The 24,698-nt window shown below is 42.6% G+C and overlaps 1 protein-coding gene across 17 annotated transcripts in view; it reads right to left on the bottom strand.

Moving 5' to 3' along the window:
• PTPRT (protein tyrosine phosphatase receptor type T) overlaps window positions 1–24,344 on the bottom strand; it is a 614,745-nt gene extending 590,401 nt beyond the window's left edge. For 11 of the 17 annotated variants that reach the window (XM_081195978.1, XM_081195992.1, XM_081195980.1 and 8 more), the window contains exon 1: window positions 23,600–24,344. In XM_081195978.1, the coding sequence (XP_081052104.1) occupies window positions 23,600–23,669 (70 nt within the window). In that variant the 5' untranslated portion in view covers window positions 23,670–24,344. The remainder of the gene's footprint in view (window positions 1–23,599) is intronic. The other 6 variants (XM_081195981.1, XM_081195983.1, XM_081195994.1 and 3 more) reach the window with 1 other exon arrangement.
• Window positions 24,345–24,698: the final 354 nt, after the last annotated feature.

The following is a 24,698-nucleotide window of genomic DNA, read 5'->3' as shown; positions in this document are numbered from 1 at the left end:
TACCAGGGTTGATGTAAGACAAACCCACAGCCCTTGGACCAGATACAGCATGCCAAGCCACAGAAAATGACCTACCAGTTTCCAAAACTTAATCTCCCAATATGATTGGGTGATTAATGGGCATTTGTGAGGGATTATTGGAAGAGACTGAAGAGAGTGAGTTTGTGTCTTTGGGATTAAGACTGGTTACTTGACTGAGTTTTTCAGAGGCTTGAATGTGAGTTTGCTTGTGAGTGTACCCATGTGTTCTGTTATGTTGTATCCATTTGCAAAAGGAGAGGGGAGGCTCAGGTAACTATCAACCTGATCTTGACGCTGATACCAGGAAATGTCCTAGATCAGATGATTAAACAGTTGATCTGTGAGCACTTAGAAAAGGATGCTGTGATTATTGAGGCCCAGTATGGGTTTCTCAGAAACAAGTCATATCACACACTCTCATTTCTTTTTATATATATACAAGTTACAAGCTTGGTAGACAAGGGGAATGCTGTGAATGTAGTGTATTTTAATTTCAGTAAGGCTTCAGAAAAAGTTCCCCATTGTATTCTTGCTGAGAAGCTGGTAAAATGTGGGCTGGATGAGCTTATCATTAGGTAGATTTGCAGCTGCTTGAATGACTGACCCCAAAGAGTGCTCACTAATGGTCCATCAACGTCCTGGGGAAAAGTGACAAGTCGGGTGCTGCGGGGTTCTGTTCTGGGCCTGTTGTGGTTCAATGTCTTTATAAATGACTCAGGTGAAGGTATTGAGAGGATAGTCATCACATTTGCAGCCAACACCAAAGCAGTAGCCAATGCCGCAAATGACAGAATAGGGATTCAAAATGAACACAATGATGTGATTAGTGGGTAGGACTAGGTAAGAGTATTTTTTTATGTTAAAATGATATGGGGGCAGAGGTGCTTGAGCCTTCAGGGTAGGAGGGAAGTACATTACTGCAATGGAGATCCATTCCTAAAAAGAAAGTGAAACTTGTAATAAAAGGAAATCCCTTTGGGAAGTATCACCACAAGTATTAGTATATTTTTACGTTGTTATCATACCTTTCCTCCAAGGAGCTCAAGTAGCAGACATGTTTCTTCCCCCCTCTCCATTTTGTTCTCAGAACAACTCTGAGATGTTTCCCAGAGAGCTTCATGGTTGAGTGGGGATTTGAGGCCTGGTCTCCTCAGTTCAACGCTCTAACCACTACACTATACCACACTGCAGCTGCATACACAGCATACATTTAAAGCATGACTGCCCCAAAGAATTCTGGGAAGTGTCGTTTATTAAGGGTGCTGGGAATTGTAGCTCTGTGAGGAGTCAAGTACAGTTTCCAGAAGTCTTTGGGAGAAGTCATGTGCTTTTAATCCATGGTGTGTATGCAACCTGGCTCTTTACATCTCACATTTCCTACAGAAAGAACTCAAGGCAGTTTAAAACAAAATAAATCCTCAGGCAGTTAGCCATGCACGGTTTAGATGGAACACTGTCAACATTTCATGCCTAACAGCCTCAAGCACTAAATCTCCCTCCCCCACTTGCCTGCACACAAAGTCCAAAAGTGGCTAAATGCACCTGGAACTCCATCAATCCTCTTGCCCTTCCTTAACCATGATATGAATATAGTTCACTGTTCTCCATGAAGCTCTTATTTCTCTCTCACTGGCATACCCACTGCCTGTGCTCCCACTTTCCATTTACTTGATTAAAAGAGAAGCAAGAAATTTCTCTGCTGATGTTGAATTTGCAGTGGTTTGCCTACTGACAGACAAGAGTTTAAGAACAACCATGCTTCCTCTACTCCAAAATATTTGTATCTTCTTTTTTTATACAGCAACACAAAAAAGAGAGCTCATGATATTCTTAAAACCACAATACAATCTAAAAACAACAAAGCTGCAGCCACAGCTTAAGATGATTAAGGGCCAAAAGAGAGAGGATATGTTAAATGCATTTATCATGCCTTGCTTTTTCTTCTTGAAAAATAGCAACTGCGGGATGCTCCTGTCAGAATTAGAGCTATAGGGTGTGCGGATGGAAGCTGCTATCGGCAGAATGCTACTCATGTCTGTGCAAAGACTTTCAGAGTGTTTTCAACCATACTTTCCTTGGGTTAATTAGAGATCACTGCATTTGTTGATGCAAATGTAAACCCCAGCCAAGAGCGGTAACAGCTCTGTTATTATGTGTCATGCTGCTGACTAAGGTAACATTCAAAAAGTGTACGAAGGCATGAAGAAAGCCTTTGCACCAACAGTCAGGAAAACTGCACCACTGAAAAACTTGTCTGGATTGACAATCATAGACCGCGGCAAGCAGAGGAAGCCCATGGGAAAAGCACTATCAAGCACTGTACTCATGGGGAAACATGGTCTCGAACTAAGCAATTGACAGCATCCAGACTGTGCCTGTCTTGGAAAAACTGGGTGTTCCTCCCTCCCTTGACAAACTAAAGAATGCCATCAACTCTCAGGCACGTCAGAAAGCCCCGGGACAAGATGGAATCACAACACAAGGCTGAAAGCTGGCCTCAACTCCTTCCTCAAGATGTACCTCCACAGCTTTCTCTTGCGGTGTTGGAGAATATGGGCTTCTTCTTATCCGTGCCACAAGACATGTGGGAGTCCAGCACTGTGACCCTTTACAAGAACCAAGGTGACGGCCATGACTGAAACAACTAATGTGGAATCTCCCTGCTGAGTACTGTGGGGAAAGCCTTCACCCATGTAGTTCTCAATAGATTGCAATCGATCATGGACAGGGTCTATCCTGAGTCACAGTGCGTCTTTAGAGTGCTCAGTCAACATGGTTTTCTCACTGTGCCAGCTGCAGGAGAAATGCTGAGAGCAGAGACCTGGCGTCGCCTTCAAAGACCTGACAAAGGCCTTTGACCTCATCAGCTGAAAAGGACTCTTCACACTGCTCAGTAAGATAGGATGCCCACCTAAGCTTCACAAGGTGATTGTGTCCTTCCACAAGAACATGCACAACAACATCTAGTATGACAGTTCATCCTTGGATGCCTAGAAAAAGATGTGTGAAAGTTCATCCTCGGATGCCTAGAAAAAGATGTGTGAAACAGGGCTGCGTTTTCGTCCCAACTCTCTTTCAATCATTTGCTTACCTTGACAAAACGTTGACGAACCACTGTAGGCTGTTAACATACAATCTACCTAAAGAAGTAACTGTATTTTAAATTGCTTTACGTTAGCCACTGTCATCCTTGGGGAAAGGATATTTATTAAAATATAAATATTTTAATAAACAAGAGCCTGACCAGCCAACCATTAATTTTATGGTTCTGGCCCCCTTAATAATGCCTGGTAGAATTGTCTGAGAACACTGGCCATCCCTGGCTTACCTAATTACTTCTCTCCAGAGCCTTTAATTCTTACTAAGTCAACTGATTTGTTTTGGAATGCTTCCAAGTTCTCGTCAACAATTCTAAAGCTGAAGTGGGTTCAAGTCAATATTTTGCAAGCACAAACTCCAAATAGATTTTCAACGCCGTCATATCAAAAAAGGCATGAAGACATCAGGGAGAAAACATAGGAATCCACGGCATGCAACTATTTCAAGGGTTCTCTAACGTAGAGCATATTCTGTACGTGAATTGCTAGAGCCACCTAGGAAGCAGCCTAAGAAAACAGCAGCTGCTAATAGCCCAGGATGCCTTTGCTAATTAATTAACCCAGAATGATCCCTGAAGTAATAGATCAGTGCTGTATATAGGAAAACAAATTAAAAAGTAATTGCACAAATAGATATTACTGCTGACTGCTCTAAACTAGTGAACTCACACTTGCTAAATGTTCCAGAAGCATTCTATTGAGCCACTGCTAGTTGGAGAGAGGAGAGGAGAGAGGTCTGGGCATTGTGCAAAAAAACCTCTAACATATCCATTTACGAGGAGAGCCCGTAAGAGCAGCACTGCTGGTTTGGGGGGGGGGAATCCATCTACTCCAGCATTCTGTTCCGAAAGCCATGCAGATGTCTATGGGAAGCCCACAAGAAGAACATCTGTGCCACAGCACTCTCTCCATTCATGGTCTTCAGCATCTGATATCCAAAGGCATAACACCTCTGACATTGGAGGTCATAAACTGTCATCATTATGAATAGCAGCCACTTTCAGCCTTATTTCCCATGAATTTGTCGGATCCCCTTCGAAAGCCATCCAGGTTTGCAGCCATCAATGCATCACACAAGAGTGAATTCTATAGTTTAGACATTTGTTTAAAATAACTTGTATGCTACTCACTACTATGGTTTCTAAGCAGTCTACAATGTGGAAACCAAAAGGATGCAGTGGTGGACGTAGCATGAAACCAGTTAACCATAAAATCAGAAAATGCACTTAAAATGTATGCTGAATTTTTAAAGTCTTCACTGAGCTGTGCATGAGGATTTTCTTTTGTCAACTTCGCTGGATGAACCTGGGTTGCAGTATTATGAGAGAGCATTAAGACTATTAAGGTGTGCTTCAACTCCTCATTCATATAGGATATTCTGTTATCTGGAGAGTATTGTATGGGTAGTTCCATCGAGGACACACAAACTACTCCAGATCTCTCTTGTTGTTCATAGACTTTACCAATCAAAGCCATTAGAGCTGGGGTGGTTAACCTGTATCCCCTCCAGGTACTGTTTGACTACAACTTCCATAATACCTGAGGCTGTCTGAGGCTAATGTGAGTTGTAGTCCAGCAACATTTGGAGGTCCAAAGGTTAGCTACCCCTTTATTAGAGATACAGAAATACTTACTCGGCAAGATATATACACGAGAAGTGAGATTACAGGGAACTCGGCAGAGGGCCTTCTCGGTAGTGGTGCCCACCCTGTGGAACGCCCTCCAATCAGATGTCAAGGAAATAAACAACTATCTGACTTTTAGAAGACATCTGAAAGCAGCCCTGTTTAGGGAAGTTTTTAAAGTTTAATCTTTTATCATGTTTTTAATATTCTTTTGGGAGCTGCCCAGAGTGGCTGGGGAAACCCAGCCAGATGGGCAAAGTATAAATAATAAATTATTATTATTATTATTATTGGAAGTTGTTTCTTTTAATTTCTTTTAATTGGGTCCATCAGCTCTATCATCGGTTTTTCTTTGAAAACAGTGTTGCTTATCAAGTTCCGCAAACCATTAACTGCTCCATTTGATTTATTTTAAATTGAAATTTATACACACAGAGGGAGACACTGCTAATTTATAAAGAAAACAGATACAATAAAAACTATGTAAGAAATTAAAATCAGATAAGAATATCACAATGTTTATTCCACAATATTTAATTGCCAGCATAAGCCTGGCAGAATAGTTAAGTTTTCAGCAGGTGTTTAAAAGTTGGAACAGAAGAAGTCTGCTGAATCTCTGTTGGCAGAATGTTCCACAGTACTGCAAAGTTTGATATCCTGTTGTCAAATAAGCCTCACCAACTTGGGAGAAAACCAATAACCTGCAGATGATGAGGGAATATATCCCAGCTTCATGGTGCGTAGAGTAGTTTAGGATAAGTAAAACCACAACTTCATAATGAACTATACAAAAAAAGCAATGCAGAAATAGGCATTGCAGATGAAAAGTGAGAATCATTGGATAAAATATTATCTGTCCACTAAGGCAAACATTTGATGGAATAAAAAGAGTCTTTTTCACCAGGCAACAGAACACAGTCAAACACCATAAGCAAAGACATTCCATGGGTGAAGAAGCCCCTCATGCCCAAGCCATGGGTGGGAGTCAGCCTTCCACTTTCCCATCCATGATTTTGCACACCCACCATTATTCCATAACCACTATCAACAACTGTGAACATTGCATATATGACACATTAAGTCAGATACTAATGTCACTGCATACCTTTGTCAACTGTCTCAAACAGCCATTGTATTCTGTCGCAAAAGCCAACAATATTTGCATATGTCTGATACTTCATACAGGTCAACCAAAGGCGGGGAAAACTCATTTTCAGTAAACCTAAATTTCAACAAATGCCACTGCTATTCCTGAAACAAATTCCCTTATCAGACAAAGGAGAAGAGAATAAAACATTTATTTAAAAGCTATCTGAATGTCAGGCTTTCCAGACCTTTAGAAAGGAGAATGTCACTCACTGGTTGCATACCCAAAGCCTGACTTTTTTTCTTCTGGTGTTTATGATGATGGGAGGCCTCAGGATACACACTGGGGCAGAGGTGAGTTATGAGTTAGTGCAAAATTGGGGTGGAAATCCCTAAATAAATACTAATTAATACTTAGCAATGTTATCAATATTACATTATTAAGGGCCATCCAAGTCATCTCAGTGACCAAAGCATGCATTGGCAAAACTTTGGAAAGAAGAAACAGGTTTGCTAGTTTCCTAACAACTGAGTAGGATGCTGTGTGCATTTTTCCCCCTCCTGTTTCTCACTAATTAAAAAAGCTTTAAGCTTAATATCTTTAAAATACAAGTTAAACATGTTAGGAATTGGCCTGGAATATCAGAGAGCAAGTCCTCAACCCCAAAGGCCCATTAAAGTCAGGCAGCCAGATAATCTAGTGTGTATTCAGATGTGGGGAATATTGAATTAGTTTTCCTGACTTTCACACTGCAGTACCTCTTGTCTTATGGAAATGTGGGGTTTTGACCGGGATGTCATGCTAAATTTTATTCACACTGGGGGGGGGGGGATGTGTCACAACAATAAACATCACTGAACGACATCGCTATTCCCTACTTTTTACACACCTGTGCTTCTGCTCCCCTATGATTCCTCCATGAAAATGGCAAGAAAGAACTATATACCAGTAAACTACCCCAAATTTCGTCCCTTCCCTCCCACAATTTTCTAGGTTATGTGACCCCCAAGACAAAGAGACAAGTAACTATACAACCTTTAGAAGACATCTGAAGGCAGTATAGGAATGTTTTCTAATGTTTAATGTTTTATTATGTTTTTATATATTTTGGAAGCCACCCAGAGTGTCTGATGCAATTCAGTCTGGTATGGTATGGTATAAATAATATCATCATCATTATGATTCTTGTTAAGTTGTGGGTAAACATATCAGACGACACAGTGACTCTTCAAAGAGCTCTTGCTTATTCACAGGCCCAGAACAGAACTCAGCTGAAGGGTTCAGCCAACCTGCTTACATAGTGCTCAACTACAAAGCAACAGTAACAACTTTCTGTAACTATCCAATCACTGAACATCACTTTCAATTCCTTATTTGCTTATGTGGACCTGAGTGAAAACTATCTACAGTATCCCCCTGCTGGCCCAGGGTGAGAACTTCAGTACATAACAATCCTCATGATGATGATGATGGAATAGGACGTCCCTATTTTCACCAGAGAAATGTTGAACGCATGGCGCTCCCAATGGAATCAAATAACACAGAAATGAGCCCTAATCGTGGTCTCCATTCCATGAGTTTTCCAGAAGTGGTTTATAATGCAGTTAGGGAATGTCAGGGGAATTCAATGAACTGCCCAGTGAATGCAGCCCTAATTTACAAATTGGGGAAGCTAACATCTGCCCAGAGACTCGGGCATTTCACTCTCCACATTCAAAACTTTGAAGACCATTCTTTATTACCTAGTGAAATAAAGGCTGTGCATGCTTAATAGTTGAATGTAGAAACTTATTTCTACAATTTACAGCTTTAATATATACAGTATTCAGAAGACAGATTTGTCCATTAAGGCAGTGATGGGGAAGCTGTGTGCCTCAAGATTTTATTGGTGCCCAGCTCCCAGCAGCTTTAGTGAGCACAGCCAATGGTTAGGGATAATGGGAGTTGTACTCCAATAAGATTTGGAGCCCCACAGGGCCCCTATCTGGGTATTAAGAGAACCGCACTCCATATTCAGCCAAAGAAAAGCAAGTAGTTCATTTTTCCCCCTCTCAGATGACAAAAAATAATCTCAGTACAGCTCTGATACTGAAGAAAACATGTTAGATTCATTTTTCAAAATAACTAGAATGTGCTGACTTAGAGACTAATTAATGGTGAACACTACAAAGAGCTGCTAAGGAAAGCAGAGGGAAATGTCCTCAATTCATATTCATCTTGGAATGCATTACTCTTTAATCATCTTCCACATATAATTACATATTATAGATAATGCATTTGTATTGGGTCATGATTGCAGTACATCATCATCATGCAAATGCCATCGTTAACTTTGGGAAACCACACAAATTATTCCAAAGAATATGCAGAGTATCTCACTACACTGGAGAGAATGTTTTGCACCTCTCAATTAAAATTTAGAAAATTGCATTATCACATTAACTCCATGTTCATACGCTGTATGCCTCTAATTGCCAGATACTGGGAACAAACAATGGTAAATTGCTTAACACCATCATGTCCTACTGGTCAGCTTCCTAGAGATATTTGTGGTCACATCCACATCACACATCCAAAGCACTATTATTCCACTTTAGGAGTCATGGCTTCCCCCAAAGATTTATGGGAGCTGTAATTTGCCAAGGATGCTGAGAGTTGTTATCAGAGTCCTATTCCCCCTCACAGTTACAATACTCAGAGTTCCCTGGGAAGTGGGGTTGGTTGTTGGGCCATTCTGGGAATTGTAGCTCAGAGGGGGGAATGGGGGTCTCCTAACAAAACTCAGCACCCTGACCAGACCAGACCACAACTCACAGAATTTTATGGAAGAAGCCATAGTTTTGATTAATTGACTAATTTATTAAATTTCTATTCCACTTCTCATTCACATGAATTGCAAAGCAGCTTACAAGCAATAAATGTCAATAACAAAATAAGGTAAAGGTACCCCTGCCCGTACGGGCCAGTCTTGACAGACTCTAGGGTTGTGCGCCCATCTCACTTAAGAGGCCGGGGGCCAGCGCTGTCCGGAGACACTTCCGGGTCACGTGGCCAGCGTGACAAAGCTGCATCTGGCGAGCCAGGGCAGCACACGGAAACGCCGTTTACCTTCCCACCAGTAAGCGGTCCCTATTTATCTACTTGCACCCGGGGGTGCTTTCGAACTGCTAGGTTGGCAGGCGCTGGGACCGAGCAGCGGGAGCTCACCCCGCAGCGGGGATTCGAACCACCGACCTTTCGATCGGCAAGCCCTAGGTGCTGAGGTTTTTACCCACAGCGCCACAAAATAGAACATCACAAATACAACATCAATCATATAGAATAATTAACAAACCATCAGTAAAACAATTACAATCTATTAGTAAAGCAACTAAAAAAAAGCTAAACAGCACAATTACATCAAAAGTCGTATTATAGGATACTACAACGTTCATAATCTATAAACCAATAGTGGCAACATTAAAAAATAGCAACCAAAAAATTATCAAACCACTGCTGAATTTATACACACACTCTACCCAGCAATCCACTCTATTTTGTTTATCAAAAGACACATCCACATATTGTGGATACAGGACTGCAGCCTAAGTTAGTTGCACTTAATTCTCATTGAAGCTAATCGGCCTTCTGTTACTGACTCACTTTTCACATTATATTTCAATGTGGTGCTTTACTCACTCTGGGTAACCAACTTACTCGGGATCCATCATCAGTATTTGTATACTGCTTTTCAATCATAATGATTCGCCATATAAAAATCCTATGTACAACACTTCACACTAACCAATTCCTAATACTGTATTGTTATTTCAGGGGCATTAAGAATACCAGCTCCTGCCCACCTAGCAGTTCGAAAGCACGTCAAAGTGCAAGTAGATAAATAGGTACCGCTCCGGCAGGAAGGTAAACGGCATTTCCGTGTGCTGCTCTGGTTCGCCAGAAGTGGCTTAGTCATGCTGGCCTCATGACCCGGAAGCTGTACGCTGGCTCCCTCGGCCAATAAAGCGAGATGGGCGCCGCAACCCCAGAGTCAGTCACGACTGGACCTAATGGTCAGGGGTCCCTTTACCTTTACCTTTAAGAATACCAGGTGCTTCTAAGGGCAACAAACAATGAGCAACTTCTAGTGATGTCCAGCCACTTGCACAAAGGGTATTCCAGTTTCCCTTCTGCCTGTTCCAAACCACTCTATGTGCCCTCAAAATCTGCTCTTGACAAGCCCAACCCTCCAGAGCCAATAATGAGGGTGTACAGAGGACTGCTGGATGGGGTGGTGGAGAAACATTCTTGTTACACAAGCACATGGGTGAGATCCAGTGTCATGGGGCTCCTGGCTCTGCTCCTCCAAAATATTGTGGCAGCAAAGAGTTTATTTCAGGGGGAGATGTTCCTTATAGTCCTTGTAGTCCACTGCCACTGCTCTGAGAATATGGTACAGTGGTGCCTCGCAAGACGAAAAGAATCCGTTCTGTGATTCTCTTCGTCTAGCGGTTTTTTTCTTCTTGCGAAGCAAGCCCATTGAAGGATTAGCGGATTAGCGCTATTAGCAGCTTTTAGAGGCTTTTAGCGGCTTATCTGCTGATTGGATCAGCTGATAAGCGGCTTAGCGCTATTAGCGCTATTAGCGGCTTTTAGTGGCTTATCTGCTGATCCGATCAGCTGATAAGCGGCTTAGCGGCTTAGAAAAAGGGGGGGAAGGGGGGAACCAGCAGGAACTCGCAAGACATTGTCGTCTTGCGAAGCAAGCCCATAGGAGATTCGTTTTGCGGAGCACCTCCAAAACGGAAAACTCTTTCGTCTAGCGAGTTTTCCATCTTGCGAGGCATTCGTCTTGCGGGGCACCACTGTACTTTCTTCTAAAATCCTATACAGTACTACCAAGATGGTTAAATTTGTCTGGGTGTGTGGGTATGTAACTGATCCCTTAAACAATGAGGACTTTTGACTTTTCTCAATTTCTAGGGTCTGGAATGTTCATGAGATGTCTGCCTTCCTTTTGGATATCAAGACTAGTACAGTGGTACCTTGGGTTAAGTACTTAATTCATTCCGGAGGGCCGTTCTTAACCTGAAACTGTTCTTAACCTGAAACAACACTTTAGCTAATAGGACCTCCTGCTGCTGCCGCGCCGCCAGAGCACGATTTCTGTTCTTATCCTGAAGCAAAGTTCTTAACCTGAAGCACTATTTCTGGGATAGCGGAGTGTGTAACCTGAAGCATATGTAACCTGAAGCATATGTAACCCGAGATACCACTGTATAGGCATACCTACAATTGCCCTCTCTAAATTATTAGTGCTTAGCTGCCATGATGGTTATTGTTGCTGAGTTTAATCAAAACCATGTCTCTTGTTTTTATTTAGATCCCAAGATTTTACAAACTGCCAAGCTAAAAACGTCTGCTCTCCAACTTCGCTACAAAGCTCTACTGTTAAAATAATGGGTATTTCATTGCTGTCCCAAAGGGAGAAGGAAGGCACAGCCATGCATATGTATAGTATTATACAAACATACTTATGCAAAGATACAATTTACTTAGCAAGTTCACATAAGGACAACTAATTATTCAGAGGCTGTTCGCTGAGTTCTAATTTCTCAGGCCCTGGCTCTGGCAGCCTCTGGGGTTAATTCTGTGCCAGATAAAAAAACATGCTTGCTTATCGGTGAGTTTGCCACCCCTACATTGGTATCCAATGTGCTCCAGTTTATCCTCATGCTCGCTCAGGTTCTCATTTTATTATGGCGTGCAAAATATGCCAGATAGTATGCACAATCCAATCAGTTAAAATTCAAACTATGTAAAACCCATTTGTAGGAACTTAACAAAATCCAGCAAACACCTGAAGCTGGGGAATGAGATCTTCTACTGGCATGGAAGTAGTTTGTGGAGGAAGACATTCCACGGCGTAACCTCTTTGATATCAGGCTGAATGCTTGATACTTATGCGCAAAGGCCACTTTACAGACAGTCACACTAACAGAACGCAGTGTCAAACAAGTTACATTTAATTGGAGACCGCTCCGTGGATTTAATCAATTGTGACTTTAATGAGAACTAAATTTATAAAGAAAAAAAAATCTATTTAAAACTCGGTTAGAATTCTAACATGGAGCCATCCGTCTCTCTCTCTCTCTCTCTCTCTCTCTCTCTCTCTCTCTCTCACACACACACACACACACACACAAACCACAAAGTGAAGCAAATGAGTACCGCAGGGGAATATCTGAAGGACACCAGACTCTATACCTATTGCCAGAGGATCAAGGGACAGCAAGAAAGAGACCCACCTGACTCAGTCTGAAACCCTGTAGTTAATCAAAGCATGTTTTATAAGCCATATGTGGAGGTTATTTTATTCCTACAAGGAACAGCTGATTCCCGAGGGGGGGGGGGAGAACTTTTATAAGAAGTGCCTAAGCTTTCCTCCTCCCTCAATTTCTTTTCCTTTTGTGTCATGTCTCTTACATTGTAATTCCAAAGGCAGGGACAAACTTATTATTGATTACTGTAAGCTAGGAGTCTTTTTCAGCTGAAGAGCAGGTTTAAAAGACTTTAAATAAATCAAAACTTCCAAAGCCTACACAAATCTAACAGGGGAGGGAGTCATCACAACTATATCCTACAGTTATTGAAGTCCAATATACAGTATCAAGGCTAAATGGTTATCTGTGCTGTTAAGATACTTGCTTATCCAGAAAGAATTTAATTCTCCAGGGCAAACCATTTGCAAAACTTTTTTTTGAATCAGAAGTGTGCTCGAGTGTCATCAAGTTTTAGATCAACTATTAAGCCTCCACACAGACCAATCAGATGCCTACAGAAAGCTCAAAGACAGACCAATCAGATGCCTACGGAAAGCTCATAACCAGGACAGCTCTCCTCCTTGTCAGTGCCAGCAACTAGTTGAAATAGTATTCTGTGCACATACAACTGTACGTGAGCAGGCTCATTCATGTCACTTGCTGAACACCTGGAGGTCAGGACTATATACAGTGGGGGGCACACACACACACACACACACACACACACACACACACTATCTCTGTTCGGTGAAGGGGTTCTGTGAAGCAAGGAGGACTCAGATGCTGCCTTCATCTGAGCTCCCTACATCTTAAAAATCAGTAACCACAAAAGTGTAACAGGAAAATGTGATTTTGACCGAAGATGCCTTTGAGTGAAGAAGTCAGTTTTGAAATCAGCCCCCTGAAAAATAAAGGAATCCTTTGTAAAAAGACACCAATAACATTTGGCATGTTTTGAAAAAACAGTTGTTTTCTCTCTCATTTCTTTTTGGGGATCTTCATGCGTCCATTCTTGGTTTCCTACAGTACACAGTTAAAAAGGTAAAGGATAGTCAAAGGTGACTATGCAGTTGCGGCGCTCATCTCGCTTTCAGGCCAAGGGAGCCGGCATTTGTCCATAGACAGCTTTCTGGGTCATGTGGCCAGCAGGACTAAACCACTTCAGGCATAACAGGACAAGTGCCAGAGCACATGGAAATGCCATTTACTTTCCCACCACAGCAATACCCATTTATCTACTTACGCTGGTATGCTTTCAAACTGCTAGGTTGGCAGAAGCTGGGACAAAGCAATGGGAGCTCACACCATTGTGCGGATTCAAACTGCTGACCAAAGATCAGCATGCCAAAGAGGCTCAGTGGTTCAGACCACAGCGTCACCTGCATCCCTTACAATATGCAACCAGCGACTTGCCTGTACATACATTTCCAAACTAGCATCTTTGCATATTGTCACCAGGAGTGGGGGAGAAATTTTGTTTGGGAGGATTTTAATGTGAATCTACCTAATTAGCACTTCTTGAAACAATATGCAAATTGAAAAACATCTCTCCTTTGAAATTTGCACTTCTCTGAATTTTGCAATCCACAGTTCTACATACAAATAATGTGCACCAGAGTAGTGTATATCTGAGTTTTCCAAACTTTTCATGTTGGTGACACACTTTTTAGACATGCATTATTTCACAACACAGTAATTCAGTTTAACTAGCAAACCAAAGATTAAACTTACCCCATTCCAGCCCTGGGAAGAGCGCGGGGAGCATCTATGCAATGCACCTGCACACTGCAGCTGACACACTAATGTATCATGACACACAGTTTGGAAAGCTCTGGTGAATATGTATGTGTAAAAAATGCATATATTAGTAAAAACAGCATATAAAATATTTTGGGGAAATTCCTTGCAAAATGAAAATTATTAGTACTATAAATTTGCACTAAATACTAAATGATTTTTTTATGCAGACCTACAGAAAAGCACAAACTAATGCAGAAATGTGGAAATCTGAACTTTTTAAAAAATAAAAATGACAGATTTAGAAAGACATTGACAGATTGCCTTTAGGGTCGCAGGTTTCCCCTTCCTGCACAGCACCTAGAGTCCTTTCAATTTTTAAAAGAGGTGCAAATATCAGGTAGCTGGAAACCCATTTAGGAAGGGCAGGTGGAGAGACAGTCTTAGCAGTGGTGTTTTAAACGTTTTGTGCTGGAGGGGATATGGAAATTCTCTGTGGTCCGTTGGCTCATTCGTGCAAGCAAGTCAACACTTTTAAGCTACAGTCACCAGCTGATTATCATCCAGTGCTTTTTGCCCCCTAGAAAAATATATGCCATTACTAACCATGAAGTTGTTAGAGTAAGTGCCACACGACACCCTGCATAAAGAAATACATTGATTTTGGTGTTGTTCTCACTAATTTACTCAATACAAACAGTCCCCCTACCAAACTTCTCCCACCACAATCAAACTCCATGTCATCTAAAACACATGTGTCAAGTAAATGGCGGAGGGTGCAATCCTATATGCAGTCACCTGGCAATAAACCCCCTTGAACTCAATAGGACTGATGTGCACAGGATTGTTCCACCAGCCACTTTGTTTTACTGAACACCAGCCCTGCCATTCTTAACTCTGAATCAAGACAAGTAAAGTAAAACCTACTGCTCCGGTTGAGTGAAATAAAAAGGCAAGGAGAAGAGTTCAGCATTAACACAAAGAGTGGGGAGTTATCTGACTCAAGGTCTGTGCTTTGCTCATTACAAAGCCTTGTTTGTAGAAAACTGACACCTAAAATCTAAGCTCTGCTTTCCTTGTGCAAGGGCAGACACCAAATAAGTACCGGCTCACTTTATAGCAAAGGGCTGCATAAAGTCATCACAGTCTCTCTTCTGATATTATTTAATGCACCAGGATCTGGTTCTGGGCATTTTTTGCAATTCAGAATCACTGCATGATAAGATTATATGCACTTATCTGCTATTAGGCAGAGAGAGAGAGAAAACAGAAGGCCTGATTAAAAGATGGATGTGATATGCTTAGCTTAGATTAGACAGAAAATTTCTCTCTCTCTCTCTCTCTCTCTCTCCCCCCCCCCCATAAAGGAAATATGATCCTTGGCTGCTGTAATAGCAAGTTGCAGCGGGAGCTTAGGCTGTTACAGCACCCCACAGGGCCAGACTACAGAGCTCTGACTCATGAGAAAGTCATCGTTTATATGCAGAGTGTTGTTCATTTAGAAACAGCATGGCTGTGTCTTAATGGGTATGACCTTCCCACAACGGCAAAAGCAGAGTCCATCTGCAAGGAGAAGGTTATCCAAAGGGAAAAGGCATAACCTTTATTAAAATGGCCAGTGGGAGGAGGAAGTTCCACACACTAAATGATGCCACATGATGAGAAGTGGGAGTTTAGTAAAAGAGTCGAACAAAGGGAAAGTGCATATAATAAGACTGCACACAATGCAAAGAAGGCGGCCAGTCTGCTCTATTAAAAAAAAAAAAAACCCTCCATCAGGCAATATAATAAGCAGTATACATTAATATGTAACTATTAAAGTGGTATCATAATAAGCCGTCAAAGAAGTTTGTCCCACCTTATCCAGATGGCAAACCACTCTTAAGGTCAGAGACCAAAGAACCAAGCATTTTGCTTCCATCTTTGTCATGCAGGTAGTGTTGGCAGGGCTGTGACCAGGAATTCCTTTAGCTCCCAGCACTCAATCAAGCCATAGGGTTCTCACCTCCAAGGAGAGGTTTCCCTTCCCTTCCCACATGTGTGATCAAACAGGGCTACAGATATGCCACAAGTTGGTGTGGAAGGAGAGAGGACCAAAGAAGAAAAGATGGTAGGAATAGCTGTTGCAGTCTCCATCACTTCTTTTTATTTTTATTTACCTTGCCCATCTATATGGGTTGCCTCAGCCACCCTGGGCTGCTTCCATCACTCATAAAAACTCCTAAATAAAACACCACACATTAGAAACTTCCCAATATAGGGCTGCCTCCAGACGTCTTCTAAAAGTTGTAGTTATTTTATCTCCTTGACATCTGATGGGAGGGCATTCCACAGGGAGAGCGCCACTGCCAAGAAGGCCCTCTACCTGGTTCCCTGTAACCTTACTTCTCACAGTGAGGGAACTGCTAGAAGGCCCTTGGAGCTGGACTTCAGTCTAAGCATATCTGCCACAGCTTCTGTTTGCTCAGAGGCATCATCTGCTTTGGGGGCAAACAGCTCAGCTGGAAGAACTTGCCTTGAATGAACCATGGCCTAGGCCATAGGAACATGGGGAGCTACCTTATACTGAATCAGACCCCGGGTTCATCTGGCTTAGAACTGCCTACAATGCTTGGCAGTTAACTCTCCAGGATCTCAAACAGGGGGTCTTGTCCAGTCCTACCTGAAGAGATAGGGAATGAAGCTGGGACCATGACATTCAAAGCAGATGATCTACCACTGAGCTACAGCCTGTTCCTGGCCGGATGTGGGCACTTGCCTAGCTTAGCACCATTCATTCAAAGGTGACCTGCTGTCCTCACAAGGGTAAGGGAAACAGATATTGCATTCTTCTGTGGATGTGCTTAACAGCAGCAATTTTTTATTACTCTTTCTCTGCTGTAACCCTCTGGACTTCAGCGCAACTTCTCTAGAAGTAAGTTGTTTGTAGAGGGGTAGCTAAGTAAGACATTTAAAAAAGCTAAAGGCAAGGACTATGAACTATCCATGAACTAAGGGAGCGTTCAAAGCCACAAATACTCAAAATCAATTTATCTTATTTTGTCTATTAGCCGCAAAAGGTTTTAATACACATCATAAATAGTAGTTGCCAGAAGAAATAACCTTTGCTCCAATCTCTGCTCCACAAAACTAAGATCTACCTTTTTGGACAGCACAGTAGTTTCCATGGCAACTAACAGTGATCCCGTATTTTAAAGAAAGGATACTTCAGTATTCAATAATAATTGTCTAATACACACACACACATTGTTCCAAAAACCATTTATGGGGTGGCAGGCTCTAGGGCTCCCTCAAACGAACACAGGACAAAACAGTGTGTAGAGAGAAGGCTAAACATTTGCAAAAAGGGGGATGCAATATAAATTGGAGGTACAGTAACCATTTGCCTTTTTACATGCAAAGACCCAGTTCCTGCTGTTATTTTCCAAGTGCCTTTTTAGCATTAATTGTTCTTTTATGTAAAAACAAATCAAGCCAGCCAAGAGGAAAACAACATTGGACTGAACAGCTAAGAGTTCCCCAGAGGAAAGGGAAAGTGATTTTGGAGTTAAATTGCTATATTGTTAACAGTTGCCACGTTCAACATCTTACATTTGCACAGGACCAACATACCAAAGGCAGGGGGCTAATAACGTGAATTAACTATACTCCCAAATCTCTCTGCATTTCTGCCCCCACCCACTTCCAACTTCCATTGCCTCTACCGCCTAAAATGCCCTTAACTGCTGCCTCATACAATGATGTGGTATTTTTCTTCGCAATGGTCCATCTGATAATATTCCAAGCGTTCATATCATTCTACACATTTGGAAGGAAAATGACGCCTCTGCTACAGCTAAAATTTGTAATGTAAAGGAAAGGTCAGAGAAAAGGGCAAAACAAACCTCGAGGCATACAAAGTTACCCCCAGACACTCTTGCATTCTGGATGATAACAAGGCACCGGGTTGCATTTATTTATTTAATTCATACCTATAGAATTTCATATTTTTTCATATTAAAGAAATGTGCTTTCTAAGAGGCAAAAAATAATGTGTTTTCTAAGTGGTTTCCAAAAAATTGTGTATATGACTACACACACACACATGCTAATAAATCAACATACGGTGAAACTAAAAACTGCTATTCAAATAAAACAATAAAATCCCTGAGGCAAAAATCTAGCAACACTTTTTGGAAATGTTTTGGACTCTTAATAGTCAGGGAAATGACTTGGTGGGCTGGGCACTAAGTAAGTACCTGTTAGGTAGATAGAAGATGGAATGGTTTTACTTATTTGTGAGGGGGGGGAAGTATTTGATCCCCTGCTAAATTTGCCCGTTTACCTTCTGACGAAGAAATGACTTGTCCATCATTTTAACGGTAGGTTTATTGTAGCTGTGAGAGACAGAATAACAACAGGGAAAACCCCCAGAAACCCAGAAGACAAAAGTCAGAGATTGATGTGCATTATAATGAGTGAAATAAGTATTTGATCCCTTTGCAAAAGATGACTTAGTACTTGGTGGCAAACCCCTTGTTGGCAATTACAGAGGTTTTTTGTAGGTGGCCGCCAGGTTTGCACACATCTCAGGAGGTATTTTGTCCCACTCCTCTTTGCAGATCCTCTCCAAGTCAGTAAGATTTCGAGGCTGGTGTGTAGCTACTCAAACCTTCAGCTCCCTCCACAGATTTTTGATGGGATTAAGGTCTGGAGACCAGCTAGGTCACTCCAGGACCTTAATGTACTTCTTCTCGAGCCACTCCTTTGTTGCCTTGGCCGTGCGTTTTGGGTCATTGTCATGCTGGAATACCCATCCTCGACCCATTTTCAATGCCCTTAGTGGTTATCCAATGCTATGGATTGCTTAATTCAGGGATCTTCCATAGAACAAATTCATATGTAAGTCCAAAGCAGTATCAATTGTAAACAACAGCATGGTAGACTCCCCTCCATTCTTTACTGGTGAAGCTCATGCAAACTGCATATGCCAATAAAAATTTTGCCAGTGGTTAGATTTAACATATGCTGAAATGGAATACTGCTGTCTGAGGGGAACTTATGAAACATACTGCATTTCACTCCCCACAGATGTCAACTCTGAAGCTAATGGACTACTCCAATGTAAAGAGTGCATGAAACGTTCTACTATTCTAACCTGCAAAGAAAACCCATGGAACAAATCTGAAAGTCCTAAGGGAAGCACATTTGCTCCAGCGAGCATAGAAAACATGATCGTTTGCCACAAGTGGTATGCATATTAGGAAATAGCAGCAGCAGTCTGGCAAGGAACTTCTAACAGAAGATGAGTGCAGATGATTGTTTAACAAGTGGTACACAGAACTATGTGAGAAGTGATCACTTTACAGCAAAGTGAGAACTTCCACTGATGTGTGGGGAAACTGCCCTGGCTTGCTGTCAGTTGCATCCTAATTGTGACACATTCCCATTTGGCAAACAGTCATTTGTTTCCACCCAAAATGTGAAGTGCTAAGACGCAGCTTTCCAAACTTTGGAAAGCCCGGTCATCCTAGAACTCACATAAAGACATTGATTGGCTATAGATTCAGGACCAGCAGAACAAAGCCCTTCGCACAATGTGTAATTTGTAGGATTCACTGCCACAAGATGTGGTAATGGTTATTGGCTTAGATGGTTTTGTAAGTTGAATAGACACATTCATGAAGGATAGCTATCAATGCTAATAGCTGTTGAGAGATCTAAATGGGATCTCTTATGTGCAGAAGCAGCAGGCCACAGAATACTGGAGGCAAATACAGCAGGTGAAAGCTACGGGTTTCATGTCCCACTTGTGGTCTTTCCAAAAGTATGGGGGAAAAATTGCTGGATTGTTCTTATTCAAGCTTACCAAGGGCTTCTCAGTGACAAAATCAGTAATGATGGAGAAGATTCCCACTCTGTTCATCACTACCAATCTTCCCCATGCAATATGCAGCTGTGGAGGTTTTCAGAACTGCCTCTAGAAGGTACTTTCAGTTCACACATATTCTCTGCCCAAGCTGTCATTGCCTCCCTATAACTGTCCACAGAAGACAACAGTTCATCAGCAGATAAATGTGTGTGGAATGTGTTCTCTGTAGCAGGAAAGTTTGAAAACTACAGTGGTACCTCGGGTTACATATGCTTCAGGTTACATACACTTCAGGTAACAGACTGTGCTAACCCAGAAATAGTACCTCGGGTTAATAACTTTGCTTCAGGATAAGAACAGAAATCGTGCTCTGGCAGCACGGCAGCAGCAGGAGGCCCCATTAGCTAAAGTGGTGCTTCAGGTTAAGAACAGTTTTAGATTAAGAAGAGACCTCCGAAACGAATTAAGTACTTAACCCGAGGTACTACTGTACTGCTCTAAGAGTGCAATCCTAACCATGTCTACTCAGAAGTATGTCCTACTGAATTTGGTGGGGCTTACTTCCAGGTAAGTGGGGTTAGGACTGCTAGGTCTACTAGTTGATGCTCAAGAATTTCACAAGAAACAAGACTGTAATTTGCATTTGCCTCAGCTCTGCTGGCTTCTATGGGACATGGAGGTGTAAGCAGTACCAAGATACCACTTCAGTCTTGGGTTTTTCAATCTTGATCCAATATTCTGCGATCCAGTTTTTTTGTGTGTTTTTTTTGCAAACAAGTAACAAAACTCCAACAGCCAGCTTCAGAGAACTGGACACCCTGGAAGTTTTGACAGAAGACGGAAAGGCACTGAAAGCATAGCTCAATGGGAAAGCCTGTGTGGACGAGTCTATAATTGCATCTAATAGTTATGAAGGCAGCACCATCTGATGGACAACGGGGAAAATACACTGGCTGCAACAGATGGAAGCTTTCATGTGGTTAGGCATGAAAATCCATCAGAGAGGTGAGGCGTTTGTGAACGTTTATTTCATCTTTGCTTTCATTATCAGAGTATTAGCTGTGCAAATTGGTTACAGGGCATTAAGTCTTCGGTGGTTAAGTGTAATCTTAAAAATAAATCAGGCAGCGCTTCCCATAACCTCATTTACAGAAGTGGCTCACCAAAGTCATGTTTATTTCTATAAATAAGATTCTTTTATCTTTTTCAGCAGCAAAGCAGGAAACTGAAGGAGGGGGTGAAAGGTGGCATTCACAATCACAGAAAGCAAACACTAGCTTTCTTCCTTAACAAACAGTGATAATGGAAGCTTCTGACCCCTTGGATAATCTGTGGGGCCCAATTCACTTTTAAGTTTTATAATTACATTTGTTCGCCATCTCCCATTTCTGGCTCCACCTCAATCTCCTCCTCCGCTTTATAAAAGTTTGGACATTGATACCAAAACTCAGATTAAAGGACCACAGTGCTGCTGTTTGATAATGAACTCTCAATCTACCCCCTTACCCCATCTGACAGATTCTTCTCCCCCTTCCAGGCTGCCCCTCCAGGTAGGGGATCTGCCATTGGCAAGCTGTGTTACCAATAATGGGCAATAATGTTACCAATAATGGTAATGGGCAACACACAAATATTATGCAAGTTCTGCTGAGTCAAGTGGAACTTGGTGCAGAACAAATGCTCATATGATCACCGCTTTTCGACGATGCAAGCATGAAGCAAGTTCTACAGAATCCAACATGGTAAAGATTCAAGCACAAGTTGATAATTCATGTAACAATCCTAAAAGAGGAAGAAGCAAGTCTACTGAAAATGGGGGATTATTTCCATGTCAATATGTTGACAGGATGTTAGTCTAAACTTAACTTGTCTTGAAATTTACACATCTCAGAAGTCCTCTGTTCAGCAGCCACAACAGTGGAAATGATATTTGAGTGAACTCCCTTCTTATGGGATGAGTGTCACAATGGTGAATTTATCAGTTTTTTATTCCTTTCCCCGCAATGATATACGTTGCATATAGCAGCCTTCCCAATCTGATAAACTTTTGGACTACATCTCCCACCAGCCCCAGACAGTGTGGCCAGTGGTCAGGGATGATGGGAGCTGTGGTCCAAAACATCTGAGCCACACCAGACCAGGAAAGTCCAGAATACAGTAACTCAGTCAGTTACTTTCTGTTGACCATTATGCAGATCACTCTGCCTTTTGCAGAGCTTAATAGGGTCACTTCCATTATTATGATTCCCTCCTTTTTTTTAAAGTTAAGTTTAACATTTTCAGTAGAAGCCTTCAAGGAGAGATTTTTTTGCAGGCTTCTGAACAGTGATCTCCCTATTTGCATGCTCTGCCAATAGGAGTATATTTCACAGAGCAGCCAAGAGTTCTTTGATCTTTCAGCATCTTCTTAGCCCAAAAGACCATTCTGCTGAATTGCACTCAAGCCTGAAGGTTGCTGGAGTCGAGCCTCAATACTTGTAATACCCAAGTAGCCATGCCTTACAGCTGTTGTCTCCATAAATGGATTGTAGGCATTTAAAATAATAATTTTCAATAACTGGGTAGGTGAGATGGACATTTTCTTAAATATAGGTAATTATTATTTACTTTTCAGACAGACTTTTAAAAATAAAAGAAAGTCCACAGTAGGACAAAGAAAGCATGTGAGGAATCTACACGGCGGCGGGAGGGGGAGAAATTTACAGCAGGATAAAGAAACCATGTGAGGAATCATCTCTCACAAGGAAATTCCGACTGAAGAATGAAGGGAATGAGATTCCAAAGGGCTGTGTATGTTCCAAGACACAACCTCTCTCAAGATTAAAATGACAGCGATGGGACAAGTGTCAAAGAACAAATCAGACTTGTCAGCCATCCAAATAAAGTTATTCCAGCCCTTTAGATCCCAGAGGTTGGTGGGGAAAGGGGTGGAGGAGTTACCCAATGAACTTTCAATTAAAACATTCTCAAGTTGTGATTTAAAGGTACAGCCGGACTCCTCAACCTGATGTGGCACATTTCTGAAACACTTGGCACTTCTCCTCCTCCTCCTTTGATGGGAGACCAACTGTTTACTATAAAAAGGACTGGAGTGCCTTGACTCCGCAAATGAAGGAATGCCTTCAAATATCACACAATGCTCCCTAAAATAAAAAAACATGTCTAATGGTGCCCCCCCCCAACAAAAAATTCCCATGAAGCCAAACACAATACAGTTTATTTGGAAGTTCCATTTCTGATACTGAAAGGCAACAATACTCTAACCTGCTTCCTTATTTTCAGTTGCCTGTGGAAGCCACGTTCCTCAGCTGTCTTCATCACACTTGAAGAAAGTGCAATACTATGCATGTCTACACAGAAACAAGCTTCCTTGAGTTCAATGGGACTTACTCCCGGGTAAATAAGCTCAAGGCTGCCTCCTGATTGGCGTTTTATGGCTGCGCGTGTGTAACAAGATGGGCAAGGTAAACGCAAAACGCCTATATTCCCTATAGCTCAGCTTCTACCTAGAGCTTGCCAGATAAGCTCTTAACACCCATCATGCGAAGTCAATCTCCCACAAGCCAAGACAGCCAGCCAATACAATGCATTTATATATATATTTAGGGAAAAAAATTATACAGGTCGACTCAGAAGCAAGTCCCACTGAGTTCAATGGAGCGGACTCCCAAGTAAACGGGGCCAGGAGTCCAGCTTCCAACGTGCAAGGAATGGCCATCTGACCTAGTCTTTCACACTCGCAGCTACACACCCGGAAGGAAAGGGAGGACGCGACGCAGCGCAACCCACGGTAGTCTTGAGGAGCGCGGCTCGGAGTTCAAGACACCCACCTCCACCCGCTGCACGGAGGCACGCGGCGAGAGCCCAACGCCCCTTACCTGCGAAGCCCTGTCCCCCGGTTTTTTGCAACAGCTGCAAAAGAATGACAATCGTGGCAATCCTAGTCATTCTTTAAGGGAGTTCACATCCCCTGCCCAGGGTGGTAGCGGGAGCAGCAGCAGCAGCAGCAGCACAGCCGGTGGTTCTCCGCGCGCCTTGCAAACATCCCTTGCATTGGAAAGACCGAGGAGTTGGGAGAGCGGCTCTCTGGCGCACACAGCTGAAGCCTCAGCTATCCCTGATCTGATGAGTAGCACAAGCTGATTGAAGAAGCGAAGGGGGAAGGAGGAGGAGGAGGAAGGGGGGGCAGAGAAAGAGAGATTTCCCCCGAGTCCTAACGCTTGCCTTTTCTCGCTCGCCGTCTCTCGCTCAGAGTAGGGGAGGGCGGACGCCACGCACTCGCTCCCGTCACTTGCCTTGACCTCAGCAACTGCAAAAACCCCAATAATGCATCCCGTCTTGTTTTGGCACAAGGCGATCCGAGAGGAGGGAGGGAAGGGGAGATCAATGTAATTAAGCAGATGATGCTTCTGCACGGGAACTCGACGCCGGAGAAAGGACTCCTGCAAGGAGGCAGAGGAGTTGGAGCACTCGCAAAAGCGAAATCAATGGAAGAGTGCCCGGGTGTTGCTTCCCCACCCAGCGTGTTTGCGTTGTGTGCCACCTCGGTGCCAAGAGCCTCTCTCGACTGCTTTTGTAACGGAGCAGCAGCGACAACAAGCAACTGAGGTGGGTTTCCTTTGAAGAGCCGCCTGGTGATTCTCGTGGTGGCGAAGAAGGCGAAACATCGAGCGAAGGGAAAGCGATGAAGGGGGGGGGGGGTAGCAACCTTCCCGCTGGCGCGCGCGCACGCACGCCGACACACACACCCCTTTCGTGCTCAGCCAGAGCATAATAAGGATTGCGGTTAAGCCGCGCTAAGGAGAGAGAAGAGAAGATGAGCCCCCCTGCTAGGAGCATGAAAGTCACCAAAATGCAAGGTTTCCAGGGAGGCCATTATTAGATCAAATCTTCTAAAGCGCTTACAGACATTTCCAGCTGAAAATAGTAATTTTCGTCATTATTCACTTAACTTCGGATAGAGTTGGCTGCTAAATA

The sequence above is a fragment of the Podarcis bocagei genome, assembly GCF_964188305.1.
Source record: "Podarcis bocagei genome assembly, chromosome: 5".
Taxonomy (NCBI): domain Eukaryota; kingdom Metazoa; phylum Chordata; class Lepidosauria; order Squamata; family Lacertidae; genus Podarcis; species Podarcis bocagei.
Note: the sequence above shows the minus strand (reverse complement) of the source record. Positions and strands in the feature narration are given on the sequence as shown.